This window comes from Moschus berezovskii, chromosome 20, assembly GCF_049115385.1.
Source record: "Moschus berezovskii isolate FMDL1 chromosome 20, NW_MosBer_1.0, whole genome shotgun sequence".
Classification (NCBI taxonomy): Eukaryota; Metazoa; Chordata; class Mammalia; order Artiodactyla; family Moschidae; genus Moschus; species Moschus berezovskii.
The window spans coordinates 32,490,578-32,511,745 of NC_142479.1; the positions used below are offsets into that span (position 1 = coordinate 32,490,578).

At 59.0% G+C, this 21,168-nt stretch overlaps 1 protein-coding gene across 10 annotated transcripts in view; it reads right to left on the reverse strand.

The window, feature by feature from the left end:
- The window catches only part of MYO18A (myosin XVIIIA), a 101,180-nt gene that overhangs the window by 36,934 nt on the left and 43,078 nt on the right, over positions 1-21,168 (reverse strand). For 4 of the 10 annotated variants that reach the window (XM_088828738.1, XM_088828737.1, XM_088828733.1 and 1 more), the window contains exons 3-15: positions 11,840-11,875; positions 9,506-9,593; positions 9,208-9,314; positions 8,908-9,084; positions 8,356-8,569; positions 7,875-8,017; positions 7,211-7,311; positions 6,446-6,509; positions 6,086-6,230; positions 3,401-3,577; positions 3,131-3,221; positions 2,718-2,910; positions 1,788-1,874 (exon numbers count right to left, since the gene is read on the reverse strand). In XM_088828738.1, the coding sequence (XP_088684864.1) occupies positions 1,788-1,874; positions 2,718-2,910; positions 3,131-3,221; positions 3,401-3,577; positions 6,086-6,230; positions 6,446-6,509; positions 7,211-7,311; positions 7,875-8,017; positions 8,356-8,569; positions 8,908-9,084; positions 9,208-9,314; positions 9,506-9,593; positions 11,840-11,875 (1,623 nt within the window). Of the gene's footprint in view, positions 1-1,787; positions 1,875-2,717; positions 2,911-3,130; positions 3,222-3,400; positions 3,578-6,085; positions 6,231-6,445; positions 6,510-7,210; positions 7,312-7,874; positions 8,018-8,355; positions 8,570-8,907; positions 9,085-9,207; positions 9,315-9,505; positions 9,594-11,839; positions 11,876-13,089; positions 13,168-15,275; positions 15,921-18,350; positions 18,411-19,932; positions 20,572-21,168 lie in introns of those variants that run through there. The other 6 variants (XM_088828740.1, XM_088828739.1, XM_088828732.1 and 3 more) reach the window with 3 other exon arrangements.

The following is a 21,168-nucleotide window of genomic DNA, read 5'->3' on the forward strand; positions in this document are numbered from 1 at the left end:
GGCTTCTTATGAATGCCAAGCCCACATCCAGAGGCTCTCCTCCACCTTTAGCCCCTGGGAGGTCGGGGGGCTTGAGCGAGCCCCATGGTGCCTGAACTCTCTGGGTATCACCTTCTAGGCACATTTAAAGTGCAGGTCTGTAAGGCTCTGAGTACAGAGGATGGCCCAAAGAAGGCTGTCAGTAAGAGTAAGAGACGGCTGTGGGGTGACCCCTGGTTCCCCCAAGAGGGGAGAACGCAGAGAGGGCCTTGAGCTCTGCGGGTGGGGTCACTGCAGGGTCATAAACTTGAGTGCCAAAAGTCTAAGATGGTTGACTTAATGCATGTGGCAGCTAAAATGGGCAGAGCTGGGTGACCAGGAAGCAGGTGTCCACATCTGCCAGCCCGCATTCAGCAGCAGCCATGTGCCATCCTGGAAGAACGTGGGCCTGAGAGTGTTGGTAAATTCCCCAGTTCTTCAAGATGATGTGGAAATACTGGATTCTGTTTCTAATTCTCCATACAGACCAAATAACTAGGTGTGAGGGTGCCTTTTCTATGCAGTTCCCAGGTCTTCCTTGGGCAAGGACTCTGGCCTGGCCTCTAGGGACTGGGGACAAGAGAAGTAACAGAAGTGCCCTCTTTGATCCCAGCTGCCCAAGGGAGTCTGTGCTGACTAGGAGGAAGTAGAAGGTGACTACAAACCGGTGGGCAACAGAGTAGCTGGAGCTGTGTGGCAGGAATGAGCAGGCAGCCACTGGTGGGGTGAATGGCGGGCAGGGCAACAAGGGGCTCCTTTGCCCAGAGGTGCAGCTGCTGATGCCAAGGCCCGTCAGGCGAGGGAGGTCAGAGGAACGAAGGGACAGCCAAGCGCTATCCAAACACACCACCTGACCCACTGCTGCACATAAGTCCCCTGGACCAACTGGCCCACTTCCTGGGAAGGGCAAAGACTGTCAAGGGAGGCCTTGGTGGGGGCCCAGGTATCAGGATGAAAAGCCAACTTCCCCTGGCAGGTGGGGGACTTGGGCACGTTAAGCACTTGTCCCAGGGGGATGGATACTTGTTCTCTCGGGGCACCACCCCTGGGCCAGAGCCTTCCCACAGAGATGGGGAAAAGGAGGTGGGATCCAAGCAGAGGAGGGAGATCAGCGACCTGGCAAAATTGCCGGGTCTTCAATCAAGCACCTTATGAAGCTTCCCTAACTGAAGACGACTGCCAAACGCCAAGTGCCCATCAGGCCAGCCAGTCCCCCAGGCAGCAAGGTGCCCAAGACGCTTGCCCAGCGGGTGACAAGGCCCATCCCCAGAATGAGGGGCGAGGGTTCACACCCACACAGCCCCTCGGTTTTATATCTGCGTACTGTATCCATATTCGGCCAGAATGCCGCCTCCTCGCCCTGCTTCTTCCTGTACTCGGGGACAAGGGGAGGGGATGACTGTGTCCTCTGGGTCTATCCAGGCTCTCACCCGCGAGGAAGTGGTACGAAGGCTCCTGGCAGACACTCTTGAAGCACAGCTGGGACAGGGCCTGAGCTCAGACACCCAGGGGCAAAGCTCCCTACCGCACTAGGGCCGAAGGTCACAGTGGCCCCTCCCTGGCCAGACCGGCTGACAGCTGAGGGTAGGGCACACAACTTCAAAGTGCTTGGTATCTGGGCCTGACTGCTGCATGCCCCCCATCCCCCCACCCACCCACAGTGACCCCTCCGACTGGCAGGCAGTAGCTCATAAGGGGAGGACTCTACCGAGGGAGAAGAATGGGAAGGGTGATAAAAGGCCAGCCCAGGCCCTCCCTGGAATTCCTACCAGGGTCTGATGGGAGGCCTGGTCCACGGCAGCCACAGAGTCATCCATGGCCGGCTCCAAGTCGTCAAACGCCAGCTCGATGTTCTCCTAGGAAGGAAGGTGGGGTGACAGTGAGCACGGGGCCATGTGCGGCCCTACGAGCAGGCCAGGCGGGGGACACTGGGGTCAGCAAGTCCAGTGTCCCATCAGAGCGGGAACGTTCCAGCAGCCCGACTGACGGATGCTCACCACCTCTCAAGGCCCCGCACTGTGTCTCTGGACAGTTAACCTTCTCCTCACCTCGTTCACAGTGAGATAAAGTCCCGTACACACTCCTGTTACTCACACCCGCTGATCTGGCCACCTGGAGTGAGCGCAATCTCGATTTCACAGACTCATCCTTTCACTTGAAGAACAACTGTCATTTTCCTCCTGAATCTTCTCTCATCCAAGATAAATACCACCCGCCCCCAAACCCCCCAGCTCATTCAACTCAGCTCCACATGAGGTAGGATTCTCAGATCCCATCTGGGATACCCTTTTATGGAGGCGGCGGGGGGGCGGCGCTTAATAATTAGTCATCATCCTAACACATCGGGAGACAGGGAAGGCCAGGCCAGACACACGTGGAAGCAGGAACTGCCTGGTGATGGTTCATGGAGCCAAGGCAGGTGGCCTTGAAGGTGGGCAACGAGGGGCCCCCAGGGAAGGACCCTGCAAGCATCTTTGGCTTCTTGGAGAGCAAACTCCACAAAGGATGCAACCTCAGCAGGAAAAGCCTCCTGCTCCAGAGAGTGCAGGGGACAGAAACATCAGAGAGTAAATAAAGAGCTGGGCAGGGATCAGCCGGCAGGGAATCTGCTGCATCCACAGATGCCTCCCGACTCCCGAGTGTGCCAGGGCCAGGCGAGCCTGGGGTTGCTAGGCAGCAGGGGCACGGTCAAGTGCTACCTCCTTGTATCTTTCCAACTCTTGAATGAAGGTCCGCTCATGGAAGAGCCTCTGCAGCCGGTCCTGGGCGTAGTTGTGGCACAGCTCCTCAAAGGAGGCCCCGCGGGCCGAACCACCCTGCTCAGGGTTCTGGAAGCCTGGGGTGTCCACAATCATCACAGAGCAGAGCGAGTGCTGGCTGGACTTGAGCGCCCTGCCCAGGGACAGCCAGGTCAGAACCCCCCAGGGTGGTGCCCCGGCGGCTAGGCAGCCCACCCTGCCCTAAGCCTGATTCCCATCCCTGCTCAGGAGCCCAGGACCCGAGGGGAGAACTCAGCTGCTGGTGGAGGCTGGCTCTGCCTCAGTGACCCCACAGGCAAAAGGCATCACCCTACATCTGTCAGGCCAGGAAGCCGAGAGTGCCTGGTACCCACCTGTTCACCAGGGAGATGAGAAGCGTGAAAAGCTCGCTGTAGAGGCCAGATGCCATGCCCTCCAAGCATTCCAGCGCACTCAGTTTTGGGCCTGTGGGCAAGAGGGTCAGCTCTATCTCCTGCTCCCTGGGACTTCATACCTGGGCATGCTCCCTACCCACCCCCACCCAGGCCCAGGCAGCACAGAGCATCTGTTCGCCCAACAGTCTGCCCACCCGGAGATGGCAGTGTACCCTGGAAGAGGCCTCCAACCACACAGGACTCGGGTACCTGTGCCGTCGCCCAGGCTGCTCTCCTCGGGGCCCTGGCGGAAGGATGTGGAGCGCTGCAGGGTGCCACCCTGGTGGTGGTGCTTGAAGATGGCTGAGGAGAGCTCTTCCAGGCTGCAGCCCAGCAGGTACGCAGCCTTCTGGGCCCACTCGTGGCGAGCAAACTGCCTGCGCCCAGCTATGAAGGAGAAAAAAGTATTTAGCATCTTGGGTCTCCTTTCTTAGGCTGCTTGATGACCACTATTCACTTCGGCTCCCTCGCGCCCTTAGTGACAGGGAACAGGCACCCTCCAAAAGGAAAAACCTGAGCCCTGGTGACATTAGCAAGGGCCTCAGGCAAAACAGGGACAACCAGCAGCTGCCAGTGCTGCCTGGGTCTCTTAAGGGTGGCGTTTCCGACTCTTTGTGACCCCCTGGACTCCCTCCCCTCCAGGCTCCTCTGCCCGTAGAAGTCTCCAGGCAAGAAAACTGGAGCGGGCTGCCATTTCCTTCTCCAGGGGGATCTTCCCCACTTAGGGATTGAACCCCAGCCTCCTGCATTGCAGGCAGATTCTTTACTGTCTGAGCCGCCAGGGAAGCCCCTTGGAGAGAAGGAGCAAATCCAAAAAGAGGAGGTAACTCCACACTGCGGCCAGCAGAGGGCTCCCCAACAGCTGGGAAAGCCCCTTTAGAGGGCTTGGCTCCAGGTGCCAGCGGTGGGGAAGGACAGAGGATGAGCCGGCCCACCTGCGAAAAGCACAAGACCAGCCTGTGCCTGGTGGGGGGCATGTATCAGAAGAAAACTGGCGCACCTCGCCCTTCCATGGACACACTAGGACCCTTCCCCTTTGCCCCAGGTATCCACCAGGGGAGGTCTCAAATATCCACTGTGGCCCAACAGTGGGGAGGCAAGAAAGAGCTGCAGGGGACTGGGACGACGCATCTCAGCCAGCACATGTCTAATCACGGCAATTAGGGAATGCTAACAAGAAACAAGGTTTTACCTTCGGCAGCTTCTGTAAGGCAAAGGACCAGCATGCAGCATGCAAAGAAAAACAGCGTGTTAGCAAACAGTCATCAGCTGAGCCTGCCAGGCCCAGGGAAGGGACTGTAGGGGGTGGGGGTTTGTGAAGATGAGCCAGACAGAGAACACAACCCCCATTCAGAAACTCAGAAACACACAGACACACACACACGTGCACACATTCACAGCCTCACAGTATTTGTATGGATATAATCACACTGACACACACACAGAGAGACCCACAAATACTTTCTACCACACACACACACCCCTAGAAAATCCTGGAAGCTCTGAAGAGGTAACAGTCACTGCTCAACGAGGTCCATGTGCTTTCGCACCCAGAGCTCTCCACATGCAGTCAGCACTGAGTAGGGCTACAGGAAACCTGGGCTGTCACCTCCTCAGAGGGAAAGAACGTCCTCAACACACAACCATACGCCCATCCACCTGCCCATCCACAAGTGTGGAGACAGCTTTAACTCTGAGCCCGCTTCCTCTTTGGCAGGGATGCCACCTGCTGGGATCATAAGGTACCTACGGTATGATGCCCACCCACCCTCTCTCCCGCCCACCAGCACTTCCTCACTCCTGCCGACAGCCTGGGGCCCTTCATATCCCAGAGGAAGATGAAGCCAGTGCCCCAGGTGCCGTTCAGAAGCAGCAGCCCTTTCTCTACACTGGAGGGGAAAGAGGTGAAGAGGCTCTCAGAGCGCCGGCCCATCCAAGGCAGACCAAGCAGACCAAACTCCAGCCATTCGTGAGACCCCAAGCACTAATGCTGAAGCTGCAGCCCATTCGATACCACGGCGCCTGCTGCCCCCTAGTGGCCGCCACCCTGACATGCAAGAGGAAGAAGCCCTTAATAACCACAGCGCCTGCTGCCCTCTACTGGTCTCCACCCTGACATGCAAGAGGAAGAGGCCCTTAAAAGCACAGCGCCTGCTGCCCCCTAGTGGTCTCCACCCTGACATGCAAGAGGAAGAGGCACTTAAATACCAAACCAGAGACTAGAGAAGATTGAGGGGAAACTGGCCTTGGGAAGCCCCAGGAAGCCACACCCTTCCCCACCTATGCCCCAGGGAGAGCATCCTGAGAGGTTCCAGGATCTGTACGCAAAACACGTAGAAGCAGATGTTCCTGGGGCTCTAAGAAGCCCTGCTGCCCGCAGGCACCTTCTCTACCCTCAAACCTGGGGCTTCTCCCAGGCCAGTGCCCTCTGCTCTGATAGAACAAGCCCAGCCCCCAGAGAGAGCCCAGGGGAAGCACCAAGACAGGGCATGGTGGCCCCTACACCCCTGTTCGGGGTCAAGGTCAGTTACCCGCTTGCTCCTCGGGGGCCTCTGTCAGGAAGGGAACAGAAGGAGAGTTATTCTGGGGGGGTGCTACTCTCAGTTCGTGCCCTAGTCTTTTCCCCCAGCCTCCAAATCCCCAAACCCCCTGCTATTCACGGCACTTCTGGCCACTGTCACCTCAGGCCAGGCCTCTGGCCATCACTGGCAGAGACGCTCCTCTGGGTGTTTAGAGGCTTCTGCTCTGATGAGGGGGACTGGGAAAGGGGCAGCCAGAGAGAGGGGTCTGATAACAGATGAGTATGTGTGGGGTGAAGATGAACTGGGGGTGGGCCGGGCGCCCACCAGCTCTCCCGGGTGACCAGCCAGCCTGCTGGGCTCCATGGTGGGTTACCTTTGGTGGCGCCTGCAGCCCCCAGGTGGTAGATGGCAGCCAGGATGAGCCAGCAGGCTTTCTGTTCATCCGGGGAGACGCCCAGCACCTTCATGGCCGTCTGGAGCTTACTGAACTGCTGAGCCGCCTTCTGCTTCTCCTCAGGCTGCAGGGATGGACGGTCACACGGGCAGCGGATCTCAGATGGGCTGTACCTTCATCATCCCCATGCTGCCGGACCCTCAGGGCAGCCCAGGCTGGGGTACTGCCACCCACCCGGAGCCGGGTTCCTGCTATTCCCCTGGGGCACTCCAGGCCACCCGAAGCTTCTCCTACTCAGAGGCTCCGGGCTGTCAACCATGCCCCCCACAGGCCTCTCACCTTGGCCAGTGGCACAATCCCAAACACATTGTTCTCTGCCAAGTGGTTCAAGTGGAGCTCTGTCCTAGGGGTACACATGAGGCGTCAGCGCAGGGCTGGGTCCCCACACCAAGTCCATCTCCCCGCCAGGCTGGAGGCAGAGACTCTGCCTCCAGACTTGGTTCTGTCTCTCCACCATGCCCTCCCATCAGGCACCTTTCCTAACTGGCCCGGATGCGAGGCTAGCACCCTGGGCTGCTTGCTCAGCCTTATCATTTATCCTTTTTCAGTGAACACAGACAGCAAGCCTGAAGGTCTAAAGGGAAGAGCCTGGCAGAGGAGCCATCATCAAGGCAAGGGGGCCAGCGTGGAGGGCAATGGAAAAAAGACTCAGTCTTTGGCCCCTACGTGGGCTCCAACACCAGCTCAGCCCCACACTACCCATGGGACTGTGGGCAAGTCCCTGACCACCTGCACCTCGGGGTGTTTTCCTGTCCAGATCTGGCGTCACGGGGAGCAGAGATCCTAGCCAGGCCCTGGGAATGCTGAAGGGTCAATGGTGCCCCTCACCTATAGCCAGGCCCCCGGGGTCCGAGGCTAGAAAGCTCCTGTCGGGCAAGGCCTATGGCTCATTCAGCTCATCACCTCCAGGGCCTAGCTCAGAGCCTAACACATAGCGGCCATGAAATAAACAACTGGCATGGGATGCAATCAGGGGGCAACGACCGGGAGCTGTCAGTGGGTGGGAGCCCAGAGCATCCTCCCAGTGCCCTCGGTCCCACTCACCTGAGCGTGCCGTCCCCACAGGCCAGTAGGTAGTAGAAGACATTGAACGTGGCCTCACCGACTGGACGTCGAGCCACACGCAGCTTTTCCAGAAGCATGGTCTGCGGCACAGCATAGAGGGTGTGTGGGCCAGAGGGCAGGCCCAGGTCAGGCTTCCCCGACCAGGCACATGGCAACGAGCAGCTGCATCTTATCTTATTCTCCAGGAGCTCAACCAGAGGCCAGATCACCTCATAGGCAAGCGTGGGGCAGACCCCAGAGCTGGGGAAGATCACAGGCCCTGCCACCCAACCCAGCAGCCAGGAGAACCAGGCACTCAGGGTGAGCTATTTCACAAGCATGGAAGGGAACCAGCCTCAGAAGGGGGGCCTTACTTTACTGACAGGTCAGTCCTGCATGGGTCAATCAGGCTGAGAGAAGGCCCTGAGCAACTAAGGTGTGGGCCACTCCAGGATAGGCAGGAAGCCAAGATATGCCCCACCCAGGGCAGGAGGCATGGCAGGTGGGCAGAATGTGGAGGCTCTGGGCAAAGCAGGACAGCCCTGCTGGGGCTGGGGTCCATTTCGTTGGGTCAGAATCTCAGGAAAACAAGGCGCAGGAGGGAGTCTGCTTTCTAGGCATGAAATCGGACAGCCAGGCTCTGACTACCCTGCATGTTCCTCACCTGAATAGAGGCGGAGGCCACCTGGCCAGCCTGGTCAAAGTCCAGGGAGAGGATCTGGGAGAAGCGGGTGGCGTTGCCGTTCATGACGGTGGGGCTATTCCCAAAGGCTTCCAGGAGGGTGGACAGAGCCTGCCACTTGTCCACTGCAGAAGACAGGCCCCGGGGCTGTCAGGAGGGCCAGGCGCTGCTTGCCCCCAGCCACGGGCTCCAGAGGCCCAGGCAGAATGGGAGGCCCAGCCCGTAGGTGCTCCCCTAGTACCCAAAGGCTCAGTTACTCACACCAGAACTGCTGGGGACAGAGGGGTTTTGAGGACACAGAGAGGCCCAGAAGGAAAAGAGCTGGTATCTTGGCAGGGCCTCCATCCTCACCCCGTCTCCAGCCCCCACCCCCTCTCCAGTCCCGCCCCTCCAGCCCCGCCCCTTCTCCCTCCGGCTCCGCCCCCTCCAGCCCATTGTGTTTCCCTGGTTGCCTCTGCCTCACCAGAGAACACCTTGTTCCCGCTGGTGCCTGCGATGGTGGCCAAATATTGCACCAGATGCTGGCAGCTGGTGGTCTTGCCACTGCCACTGCTGCCCAGGAGGATGATGGACTGGTCCTGACGGCTCATAAGCATCGCCCTGTAGGCGGTCTGGGCTACTGCGTAGATGTGGGGGGCCATGTCCTCCCGCCGACACCCCTTGAACATGTGCATCACCTTGCGGATGAGAGGAGTGGAAAAAAGGGATGGGCGTTCTTAGCTGGCCACATGTGGACAGCCCTCACCCCCAAGACCCACACATTTCTGGGCTTTCCACTCCAGAGGAGCCAGAAGGTTCCGAGGCTAAGGTCATGCAGGTACCAGTCAAGTCCTGGCCTCTGTGCGAGGTGGGGGGTGGGGGGGAGGCTTCTGTCCCCATCCCTTGAAATGACTCCTGTCCCCAAGGTCACTGTGAGTGTGGACAGGAGCCCTGTGGGATGCCAAGTGGAAGGGGCAGAGCCGGGGAAGGTGGGTGAGGTGGGGAGGTAGAGGGTGGTGGGTCTGTGGGGCCGCACCTTCTCCGAGTACACAGCAGGGGCCCCTCGGGGACTGAGGACCAGCAGGCTGGGGCCGGCATACGTGTGCAGCAGGCTGGCACCGTAGCGCTGGCGCAGCGTGTGCAGGACGCTAGACTCATTGAGGTACACCAACGAGGCCAGATCCTCCAGACGGTCGCAGGAGGGAGCATTGGCCTGCGGGATGGGACAGACAGGTGGGCACCGAAGAAGCAGCAGATCTGGTTGGCCATGCCAGCAGACAGCCTGCCCAGCCCATCATGGCCCCCCTCTAGTGCCCTCCACCAGCCTCCCGCGAACCTTCTCCACGTCATCCTCATCCACGTCCAGAATGGCCCCATCGTGGTCGAGCTTCACGCGCACCTTCCCCTCGGGCAGGCTGAGCTCCTTGGATTTGAGCTGAGTGGCTGCAGAGCAGGGACAGACAGACAGCCAGACATGGGCCTGGGAAGCCGTGGCAGCCCTCTCTGGGGCCTTCACGGCCCTGCCTTCTCCCCACGCACCATCCATCCCTGGCCAGACCCAGAGGCCCACCAGCCGCCCAGTCCTGAAACCAGAGAGGCCCAGGCACCTGCCCCCTGGGCCTCCCCAGACTCACCCAGCGAGAAGCCATCCTTATGGACAAGCCACACCTTCTCTGTCTCATACCAGGCCTCCTCGGCTGCGATCTGCTCTTCTGTCTTCACCTGCCGGAGGGAGGGGAAGGACAGAGAGTTGGAGCCTGTTCTGGAAAGCAGGCAGGGACGGCGGGAGAGGAGATGCATTATGGGAGGGGCTTCCAGATGAGCCACTGGGCGAGGGGGACGAGAGACATCAGAGATGTCAGAGAAGAAGGCGGGGGAGTCAGGAGCCAGTGGTGGGTGGTCCTGAGGGGCCTCGAGGACAAGGACACAGGACTGGAGACCCTGTCAGCCCTGAGGGTCTGGAAAGACAGGGACACGCGGTGGATGTGCCCAGGAGACAGCAGGTCCCAGGAGAGCAAATCACCAACTGCCCTCCTGCCCCCTCCCCGCAAAGCCTGGACCGTCAGTATTCTGCGCCTTCTGCCCTCACCCTGGGCTGCAGCTGCTGTGACCTCACAGGCCCAGCTTCTCCATCATCCACCTGACAGACCCTCCTTCACCAAGCCGGGAAAAGGCATGTCCTCAAATCTGAGAATGTCCTCCAGGGACTCAGTGCAAACTGATGGGAAGTCTGGACTCCTAGCCTCATCCCTGGCCTTCCCTCCAGAGAACGTTCTCCTGGCAGGGGCTGTGTTCAGATGCACATGCCAGCCTACTGTGCCCCCTCCATGCTTCCCCAGAAGGGGCCCAGACCCATATGGACGTGCTGAGGCCATACAGGGGCATGAAGCGGCGTGGCCGGGGACATGAGGTGGGGGCGGGGACAGCACTGCTCTGTCAAATACAGGAAGAAACGTGCATGCCACACGAATGGACATGGACATGGGTATAAGGGGGCTGGGAGCCCCTGGAGGCCCAGGTGGTCACCAGTCAGAAAGAAGCATTCACGGGCACTGTCAGGGTGTGGGGCTGCCAAACCTGGCACCCCCTAAGACGACCTGAGCTGGGCTGAAGTGGTGCCTGGGGGAGCTGGGAAAATGGGAGAGGGGCTCAGCCCCCACAGCCCATCAGGGTCCTTTTGTCTTGTGGGCAGAAGGTCAGCAGGATTCATCCAGTGGCCTTGGGGGGAGATGGTCACCCCCCACAGGGCATGAGCAGTCCTCAAACGCGCCCTAATTCCCAGCTCTCCGGGGGTCCCCAGCTCAGAGGTATAATTAGTCTCTTAGAGTCCCCCATCCTCACGAGGCCTGGGGCCAACGTATAGACACTGCTCTGTGATACTGACCCTCTGGGTGAGGGATCAGAAAGGACAAGAACAAATAATAAGTATGTTCTCTATTACATTTCTTGGAGCTGAAAGAAAAAGATCTGTGTCCTACTCCCAGGGTGGATTCCGGCTTCACATCACTCCTTCTCCCTTGCTTCAGCCCTCCCGGGCTCTAAAGTCAGAAGGCTGGCTAACACAGTGGTCTCTAGACTCTGCACATCGTGGACCGGTGAAATGACCCCTCAAACAGGAGGCTCACCATCATGGGGCTGCCAGCGTTTTAATAAGACATCTTTTAAAAAAGGCTAGATATTTATATTTGAAAAAAATTGGCTTTATAAAACAAAATTACTTAAAAAAATCATGAGACAGGTGAAACTTTTGTCTTGAATGGGCACGTTGTAGGGGTCAGATGTTTGGCGACAGATGACATCTAAGGATAAGGGCCTCTAACTCAACTAACTCCTTTAAAGCTAATCGAAGAGAGGGTCCCACACCGGCCAGCAGGGGGAGACAGAGGAGGCACTTTTTCAGGCTCCAGAGTGGCGGTGGGGGTGGAGGTAGGGGGTGGGGGGGCGCCAGGTAGAGATTCAGTCTTTTCAGCTTTCTCTACCCAGAGCTGGAGCCACAGGAGACTTCGGGTTCGATCTCTGGGTCAGGAAGATCCCCCGGAGGAAGGCATGGCAACCCACTCCAGTATTCTTGCCTGGAGAATCCCATGGACAGAGGAGCCTGGAGGGCTACAGTCCACAGGGTCACACAGAGTCGGACGTGACTGAGCAAAGACACACACCCGGAGACAGCAGAAACTGAAACAGCTAGGAACCGACACTCTGGCCAGGCCTTTGGGCTTCAGTGGCTGAGAACTTAGCGCCACAGAGGCCTAGATGCTCCTCCAGGGCTGGACACAGAGCGGCGGCCCCATGTCCAGCTCCTGGCATCGCCTCCCCCAGGGTGTCCCCCCAGATACCAGCTGGGAGCCAGAAGGGGAAAGAGGCCTTACGCTCCAGCACGAGGCCCGAGCACAGACGCCAGCCCAGATACAGGCCGGGGGTGGCGGGTGGTCACCGGAGGGCTCCTGAGGGGGGCAGGAGTGCCCTACCTGGCTGTGGGCAGGAGAGGCGGCCTCAGGGTCCAGCTACCAGCGGCAGGCAAAGGAGAAAGAGAGAGAGAGGAGAGGGGTGAAGACAAGCAGGCTGTTCGCGTGTCCCCTTGAGCAAGCACCCCAGGCCAAGTTGGAGGGGAAGAGGGATGCATCAGCAGGGGGTGAGGGGGCTGGCTGAGGCAGGTGCATCGCACCCAGGTAAGGAGAGGCCCTGGGTGGTGAAGAAACACTGGTCACCATCAGACTCCTTAGTGCAGATGCTCTGATAAGTCGTTCCCTGTGGCAGCAGGCAGCCTCCCTGCCTCTGGCCACGGTCTCTCCTGGGCTGGCCATCTAGTCTACTCTGCAATAGCCTCCTCTTCTGTGTCGCTAGGCCAGGCCACCTCACCACCCGCAGGGCCGGAGACCCCTGGGAGCCTGTGGCCTGATCCGGGAACTGCCCAGCAGACCCATGGAGCCACCAGACCCCAGCACGGAGGCTGTCCCTGGCCTCCAAACACCCACCTGAGGTTGCCACTCCCCATGCCAAGGGCGGTCTTTCAGAGCTGTCACCTCTTCGTAGCTCATCAAACAAGACCACCAGCAGCTCTATGTCTAGGATCCCTTCTTCAAAGTCCCACAGCACCCCTGCACCACTCCCGCCCCACGGGACCCCCGCCCCACTCCCGCCCCACTCCCGCCCCACAGTACGCAGAGGCTGCACCTATCCAGGTGCACCTGCCAGCTGCCCAGGACCACAGAATGTGGACAGAGCCTGTGGCCAGCCTCCACCTCCCCATCTCGGTCCGGTTACTCCAAGGCCTTTCTAGAAATGAAGGGGAGGCAGCCTGGCCTTGGACCTTGCCTGTGAGAAATGGGCCAGGAGTTCAGAGCCCCACTTGGGCCTGGAGAATCAGGGCTTGATCAAAAAAGGAGAGTGACTGATCCCTGCCTCACACCCACTAGGTCCTGGCACCGAGACAGGCCCTCCGGGGCAAGAGACTGGGGCCAGAGGAGCGGGCTGGATCTCCAGCCAAGAGGGGCCCCTCCCATGGGTTCCCCGGAGGAACGGGCCTCACTGTGCTCAGACCCCCCGCCCTGCCCTTCTCTCATTTCTTCACATGGGAAGCCCACGTGAGGGCCTCCAGGCCACCAGGGAGCCTCCCTTCCATGATTGGGTGCTCCCACACACACAGACACACACAGTCTGGCCGGAAGCCCCCGCAAAGAGACCAGGGATGGGAACCACAGGTGATAGACAGCATTACTGGAGCTGTGAAGATCCTCTCGAGCCGCCGGTGGGCCTCCTCTGCTGGGGTCAGCCAGACCTCAGGGGCAGCTCCAGCCTAAAGGTCAAACCACCATTAGTCCTGGCCCCGGGGAACATTAGGGGCATAGCATACCAAGCTTCTAGCTCAAGAAGACACTGGGACCCCCATGGGTAAGTGGAATATGGTCAGTGAGGCAAGCAAGGCATCACTTTAAGCTTTTAAGCTATCAAATGAGAATAAAATAAACAGCGGCTTCCCCGCTGTCTCAGAGGTAAAGAATCTGCCTGCAATGCAGGAGTCATAGGAGACAGAGGTTCGATCCCTGGGTTGGGAAGATCCCCTGGAGGAGGGTGTGGCAACCCACTCCAGTATTCTTGCCTGGAGAATCCCATGGGCAGAGGAGCCTGGTGGGCTACAGTCCATGGTGTCACAAAGAGTTGGACTTGACTTAAAGCAACTTAGCATACATGCATGAGAATAAAAAAAGGTGCCTGGGAGCTCCAGGGTTAATTCTTTCCACCACCTTAACCCTTTCAGCTCCTAGATGGCCCGTTCTCCCATGCATCCTCTGGCCCCCGCCCCAGGCCCAGGAAACACATGGTTGAACTCCAGGTCAGGGCCCATCTCAGCCTCAACTCCACCCTAGAGAGAGGCAGGGGGCCAGAGAGCCAGAGGGAGGGCAGCCAGCCCAGGACCAGGCACATGACCCTCTCTGGCTCCTTGGAGGTTCTCCTTAGGGGCTAGCAGTTCAACTCACGACCAGCCCATCCGGCCAAAATGCCCCTGCCAACTCCTGTGTGCCAGGTCGTCACTTCCCTGAGGCAGGGTGGGCCAGGAGGGATGGAGGAGCTGCAGCTGCTCCCCTCTCAGTTCTGCAAAGCCCAGGAAGAAAAGAATGGGGAGCAAGGCAGGTCTGGGACCTTAGGAATCCTAGTGGGTAGCAGTCAGAGAGGCAGGCCTCTAGGGCTTGGGGGACAGGACAGGCCTTTAGGAAGTCCCCTGCCCCCATGTCCCCTTCCAGCCAGAAGGAGCACAGAGAAGCGGTAGTGAAACTTGGCACGTACCCCACTCCCCTATGCAATCCCATGAGGCCCCAGAAGGGTTCACAAAATGGCAAAGCTTGAAAAGAAATGCCCCCCAACCCAAGGACCAGTCAAGCAGGCATCACCTTCCAGGAAAAGGGGCTGGATGGATCATCCTCAGCCCTCCCCTGTGCCCCTCAGCTTCCTGTCCCACCCAGAGGACACTCTGTGGAGAGATGGGAACCCCAGATCCAAAGGGGGGCCCACTGTGCTCCTTTGCCACTCAGGCCTAGAGCTCCTCAAGAGTCCTGCTGCCAGAGGGGACAGCAGGGGACAGTTGGTCAGGCCTGAAGAAACCGTGACGGCAGGGATGGCATCAACAAGCACTGTTACCAGCATCACTGTACGCTCAGTCACTCAGCCATGGCCAACTGTCTGCGACCCCCTGGACTGTGGCCCGCCAGGGTCCTCTGTTCATGGGGTTTCCCAGGCCAGAATACTGCAGTGGGTTGCCATTTCCTTCTCCAGGGGAGCTTCCCGACTAAGGGATCGAACCTGCGTCTCCTGCCCTGGCAGGTGGGTTCGTTACCACTGAGCCGGGTCATCGTTTTCTCATGGAAATAATGTGCTTGGTCACGGGTTGCTGCTCATTATGTACATTGTAAGACACTCCCAAATACAAAAATCACTCATTTCCAAAATACTTGTGGCCCCAAGGGCTTCAGAGGAGAGACAGCAGACCGATATGAACCCCATGCGACAGCGGAAGGCTCCGAGATGCTGAGGGCCCGCAGGAGTGAGGGGGTGGGGGCAAGGTGTGAGCACAGGCCACCTGACCTCAGAAATTCTTTCTACCCTCGGAGCGCTCTGTTAAAACTCTGGCTTGGGATGTGGCGCCTCCCGGTGACATGGTGCACAGCTCAGGGCCAGGCCCTGCCTCCCACACAGGAGTGAGAAAAGAGCAGCTCCATGCGGTCAACAGGGCCCCTGGGTTCTTGCGTTCGGTAAAGGAAGGCCATGCAGCCCTGCCATTGGCACATGGCCCGGGCCCAGCTTCTTTGCAGTCATGCGGGGCTTGTGCAAAAGAGCCGGGGAAGCTGACTGCCAGCCCTCTGTCGAGGACAGTGAGGGGACCGGGCGGTTAGTGACACACTCGGGTACCTCCTGCTGCGCGTCAGGAACTGCTGACTTGTTCGGCTGCAATCTGGTGAGGTTCGACTTGAGGTTCGGGCCAGCGGAGCCTGGGTCCGCCAGCTCTTCTGGCGGGGCCGGGGAGCCTGGTTTCCCCGAGGAGCTTGGCTCCTGGCTGGAGGAGGGCTTCTCCGCCTTCCCAGGAGACTGCCTGCCCCGCGGCTTGTGGTCCTTGCCCCGGCCCCGGGACATCAGGCTCCGCAGGCCCATGGAGAGCTCGTCCTTGGGCGCCTCCTTCTTCGCTTCTGGCTTCGGCGGAGGAGGCGGGGCAGGTGGGGGTGGCGGCTTGGGGCCGGGGGCTGCCTTTTCCCCCTTCTTGCCTCGAGCTGGGTGCTCAGGGGATCGGACCCCTCTGCCCGGAGGCTCCTTGGTGCTCCCAGGCTCCTCACCAGGCAGCACCCTGCTCACCACCTTCCTCACTGCGTTCGCCACCCTCTTCCGGGACAGGCCCTGGGCCTCCTCGCTGGGGCCGTCCGCCGAGGTAGCCGCCAGGCCGTTCATGGCTGGGGTGGACGCGGGGCTCTTGGCTCTCTGGGGAGACTCGGAGGGCACAGGGCTGGTGGAAGGCTGAGGACTCTTAGATGGGCCACTGCTGCCCTTTGAGCTGCCCTCTGGCTACGGTCACACAAATACAGGGAGACATTAGCAGCAGGCCCAGTGTCCCTGCCCACCCTACCCAGAGGAAGTGAGAGGCGTGCCCTCACACCTGGTCACGGAGGAGACCTTCCATTCGTTCAACAGACAACACAAGCTCCAAGAGGCCGCCCCAGGAAGCCCCCGTTCTATCTTCCAGATAGAACAATTGCATCGAAGAGTTTGGTTTCTCTCTCCCACAGAGCACAGGCAGGTCACCTGCTGTCTATCTCCAGGCTGAGCTTTGAGAGGCTGGCACAGGATATCCAAAGGCCCAGGAGGCACCCCAGTGATACAGGCTTACATCAGGACACAATCAAGCTCAGATCCAGGGAAGCCCACTCCCTCACAGACCAAACACAGCAGAGATGCAGCATGGTGAGGCCAAACACCCATTCCTACCATTAAATCCTGCTCCTAACTCTGGGCCTTCCTGCCTCTGTGGTCCTGCTATGACCTGGCTTTCTCAGCAGTCAGCACCAGAGCCTGCCCATCCCAATGAAAACCACAGCCAGGAAGGAATTCTCAGTCCTCAGACATGCCAAGCCTTTTCCCTCCCGACTCCTCTGGTCTGTGGCCACCATCCACTCCTCACCCAAACTCTCCAGGGCTGTGGAAAACCAGTGCTGGCCCAGGAAGCTCCACCTCAGCCTGCTTTCTGCCACTTTCCCCGCCGTTTTCCTTGTGCAAACCTCTTAAGGGCTGGAGACCTCCTGACTCTCACAATGTACGTGCGGAATAACAGGAGGAAGAGGGGCAGCTGCGGCACTCAAAGGGTTAAGCACTCAAGCAACCACAGCTCCGCTCTGCTCAGAGCTGGGGCCCTGGCTCAGCTCACTTCTGCGCACCCATGAGTCCCCCGGAGACGCTGTGACATTCTGCCTGGTGGGGACAGTCTGCGGTCCCCAGGGATTGCCACTGGGCAGGGCAGACCAGGCTGGCTAGTATGGCAGGGCAGTCTCCTGCAAAGACGGCCACCCTGCCTGGGGCAGCCAGGTCAACCTGGGGGCCCCTTGCTGGTCAGGTAAGCCCCTGCCATTCATGAGATGTGCTTGAGTCCTCGTTCTCCCAAACAGTGACCTTGGTTCTAGGGTGTTCCTGGATACCAGGCTCTGAGAGGGGCTGGCAGCCACTTTGTTGATATGCAGAAAGGCGCTCAGAGAAGTGGACAGACCTCTGGCTGCTGTGGAAGACTCACGTCCTGAGCAGAGCTGAGCCAAGTGACCTCAGCCCAAGCCTCAGCGGTAGGGGTGGCCCTGCTGCAGGGGTGGGGAAGGGAGGCCTTGAAGGGGCCTCCTCCTCAAGCTCTCAGGTTGAAAGTGTTCAGTGGCACGTAGGGCCCCGCAGAGCTGACGTGACCCCCGCTGCTGGGTTCCATGCCCCACTCCCTTCTGGCTTACTCCCACACCCTCTAACTGAAGCTGATGATCACAGTGACGATGCTAGTAACTGCTAACATCATACGGAGCTTATTATGTGCTAGGCAGTCTTCTAAGCACTTTACATCTAATTCTCCCTCCAGAGCTGGCATGCTCTAAGGCCCCTCCCTCACAGATCTCAAACATATCCCTTTGAAATCACCCTGGCCTCACAGGACTGCTTACAGATCAGGTAGAAGCCGTTAACACCTGGCTAATCAAATCACCCAAGGAAGGGGGGCGGGGGGGAGGGCAGGCACCTTCTGGGGTAACGAAGTTCGGATCTGTTTCGTGACCCAGCAGTCCCGGAGCCCTGGGCCCTTCTTCCCACTGGGCCAACAGCAGCCCTTGCCTAATTGCACATCTCTGGACCTGGCTGCTGTAGAACTCTCTCCCCTCTTGCCTTAAAAATGTCCAGCTTTATTCAGGGTCACTGTCCTTTATTCTGCCTCTGTCCCGAGGCAGAATGACTGGTGGGGGTTACGGCACTGGGTGGCTGGCGCCTGCCTCCCGGTCACCCGCACCGAGCAGCTGACGGGGTCTTGGGAAGAGACGGCAGCAGCTGCAGTGAGATCCCTCCCCACCTTGTCTTGTGCCATCAGAGCAGGACGTGGAGTCCTAACAGCTGAGCTCTCATGTGATGCCCGCCCACCTAAGAGCAATCCCACCCATGCCTCTCCAGCCCCAGAGAGTTCGGGAAACCACGACCATAGGAAGAAATGAACGGGGGTGGTTAGGGAGAGGCCCCCAACATGCCTGGCACTGCCATCTCCTTCACACACCCCAGGTTGGCATCACATTTGCTGTTCTTCCCATCACTTTAGTGGCCTTCCCTCTAGCCACCCCACATGGGAAGGGGCACGCTAGCGGGCCTGCCGGCTCCATGGAACTGCCTCCCAGACACAGCCCGCCTGGACACACAACTCACTCGCTCACTCACTTTCTCTCACACACCATACACAAACACACACACGGGTCTGGGAGAACCACTTACAGCCCCTTCCTCTTTGGCAGGAGGGCCAGGCTTCGGGAGAGCTTTGTCCTCCTCTTTAACCTGAGGGAGTAGACAGAAGAAGTCACCGGCGGGTCAGAGGTCAGGGTGGGGTGAGCCGGCAGTGAAAGCACAGGAGGAAAACATCCAAGCTGCTGCTCCCTCTGAGAGGCAGAGCTCCTGAGTGCTTAGGAGTCCTGGGGCTCTGGACCTGGGCAACAGTTATCCTACCCTGGGGTCAAGATTGGCCAGGGACAACTTCAAGGATGAAGCATCTCTGTGGGGGATTAAAGCCACGGATCCTTTGCCCTCAGTGACCGGCCATGCGGCCCACGTGGGCTGCCTACAGAGGTCCACCCATGAGAGGGACATCATGGCCTTGCTTATAGGAAGCATCCAGTGAGTTCAACTCAGGCTGAACTACAAGAGCCATTCCTAGCTCAAACAGGAGATGGTCTGAACAAGAGCCCCCTGACCCCGGGACTGAGGCGGGGGAAGGACCCCCGTGTATGGGGCCTGCAGAGCTCAGTGTGGGGTGAATAGGTGGCCCAATCAGGCTGGCCTCCAGGTCGGTACGATTTCCCCAGCACAGTCTGCGTGCCTTCCCCACCAGCCAGCCGAGCTCTGGCTGGAGACAGGAAGTCGGGCAGAGGCAGGAATTCAGGAGACCAGATATCTTCCCAACCTCAGACTCACAGAACTCTGCCAACCATGCAGTTGAGGGAGGCAACCCCAAGGTTGGCGGGGGGGGGAGTGGAGGAGGGGAAAGGAGGAAAGATGCCTGGGCTCTGGGGTCTGTGCCCGGCCTGGGAGCTGGCTGGCTTGAGTTAGAGAGGAGGAGCAGAGTCAGGGGCAGACGGCAGTGACCATAACGTATGTGGGAAAAGAACAGACACTATGGCCGCTCTGATGGTTCTTTCAGCTCAGAGCCTGGCTCAGAACAGACCCAGAGGGTCAGGCCTCCGGTCTGGGTGAGGCGTCTCCTCTCCCCCTCACTAGCATCCCTCCCTTCAAAAGCTTAGGCAATCCCAGTGGCTTTCATTTCTCTTTTTCCCCCAGTCACTTAGGACTAGAGGAAAAAGACAGGTCTGTCACCAGGGACAGGAGCATGGGAAGGAGTCCTTGATTCCTAAAGGAAAAGATCCTTAGAAACGCATCCAGAATCATTTTAATTATCCACTCGGGGGACTCTCCTTGTGTAACCAGGGTCCATGGCTAATTTTGAGCTCTAATTAGCAATGCCTGGGGGCACTGACCAGCGTGGTGGCTGCTTCAGTTTTAAAGCTAATAGCCCATAGAGCTATTTTCGGTGGGCTCAAGCTTCAAAGTTAGTTCACACTGCCACGGATAGAGGGAAAAAGGCCATTATTCATCAGAGCGGACTCCACGACTTTAGAAATTTGGGACTGGAGCAGAGAACAGGCAGAGAGCGGCTGGTGGAGAGGAAAGGAAGGAGAGTCAGGTCTGCACCTGACGCCCCGCAAAGCCCACGCCGCCCATCCCCCATCACACCGTGCATTAGTTCCCGGGCACACAGGTTAGAGGGTCAGCGAGTGTTCACACACCACCCAGACACACTCATTACGGCACACAGTGTTGCTAGCTCGGGCCCAGCGATGGCCCAGACTCCAAGTTCACTCCGTGTCCTTCGCCAGCTCCAAGTCTGTCCTCCTTCTGGGTGGCTCAAGCTTAGGGCCCCAAGGGTCTTTCCCAAGTGGTGAGGCATGGCAGCCCCCTGAGATGGCTGGGACACCAGACCCAGCTCTGAGCTCAGGTCTGGATTTAGCCTGAGACTGACTCACCACCCCTCCCCCACCAGAGGGTTCTGTCTGCTGGAGGTCATTGCCCAGCTGGGGACTGTGCGCAGCAGGAAGGCACGCGCAGATCTGCAGCCTGAATCACCCTCTGGCCCAGGCAGTCAACTGGACCAGCTCCCCACTCCTGGGTCCTTCTTGCCCTCCCCATCACAGACCCCAGACTCGGGGAGACTCAGTTCTGAGGCCTCAGAGCCAAAGCCATTCCCAGCGGCCCCTTCACAGCAGCTCAAGTGCCCAGGGGTGAGTCAGAGCAGCAGCGGGGTGCAGAGGGCGTGAGGGGTTAACTTGGAGGGGCACCCATGGGACAAAAGGCAGCTCGGCTTACCAGAGGTGGAGCTCAGGGGAGGAGCATGACCCAGCAGAGGAGCCCATCCAGGCAAGAAGAGGGAGTTCACGGCCCCCCGCCCCGGTCCTTCTACCCAACCCCCCAACACACATGCCCCAGTCCATCGCCAGGTCCCAGAGCTCCCTCTCCCACCAGCCAGTCTCCTGCCTGCACACGCCATGCCAAGCACAGAGAAAAAAAAGCACAAAGATTTTGAAGTGTAACTTTCCTTTTGCTCCCAGAAGGCAAATCTTGATGAAAAGGCCATGGTGCCGAAAGCACCCACACCCTGGGACAGAGAAGAAATGGGGGCAGGCTCTCTCAGGGGCTCGGAGTCTTCCTAAAGACCAGGACCTGCCGGGACAAAGACTGTGGGCCACAGGGGAAAGGAAGAATGGAGCGGAGGGGGGAGGATTACAAAGCTCAAAAGGTCAGAGAAGGAGTAAGGAATAAAAGATTAGAGGAAAGAGGAGACAAAGTGAAGTACAGGACCTCGACCTTCCTGCCCTGGGCAGCTGTGTGTCCTTGAATAAGCTGCTTCACCTCTCTGGGCCTCTCTGTGGAATTAGGGAATGGGCTGGTCCAGACAGTGGCTAAAGTCTTTTCTAGGTCTGGTACCCTAGGAGTTGGGGTGAGGACAGGCATGTGCGTGCATGCTCAGTTGTGTCCAGCTCTTTGC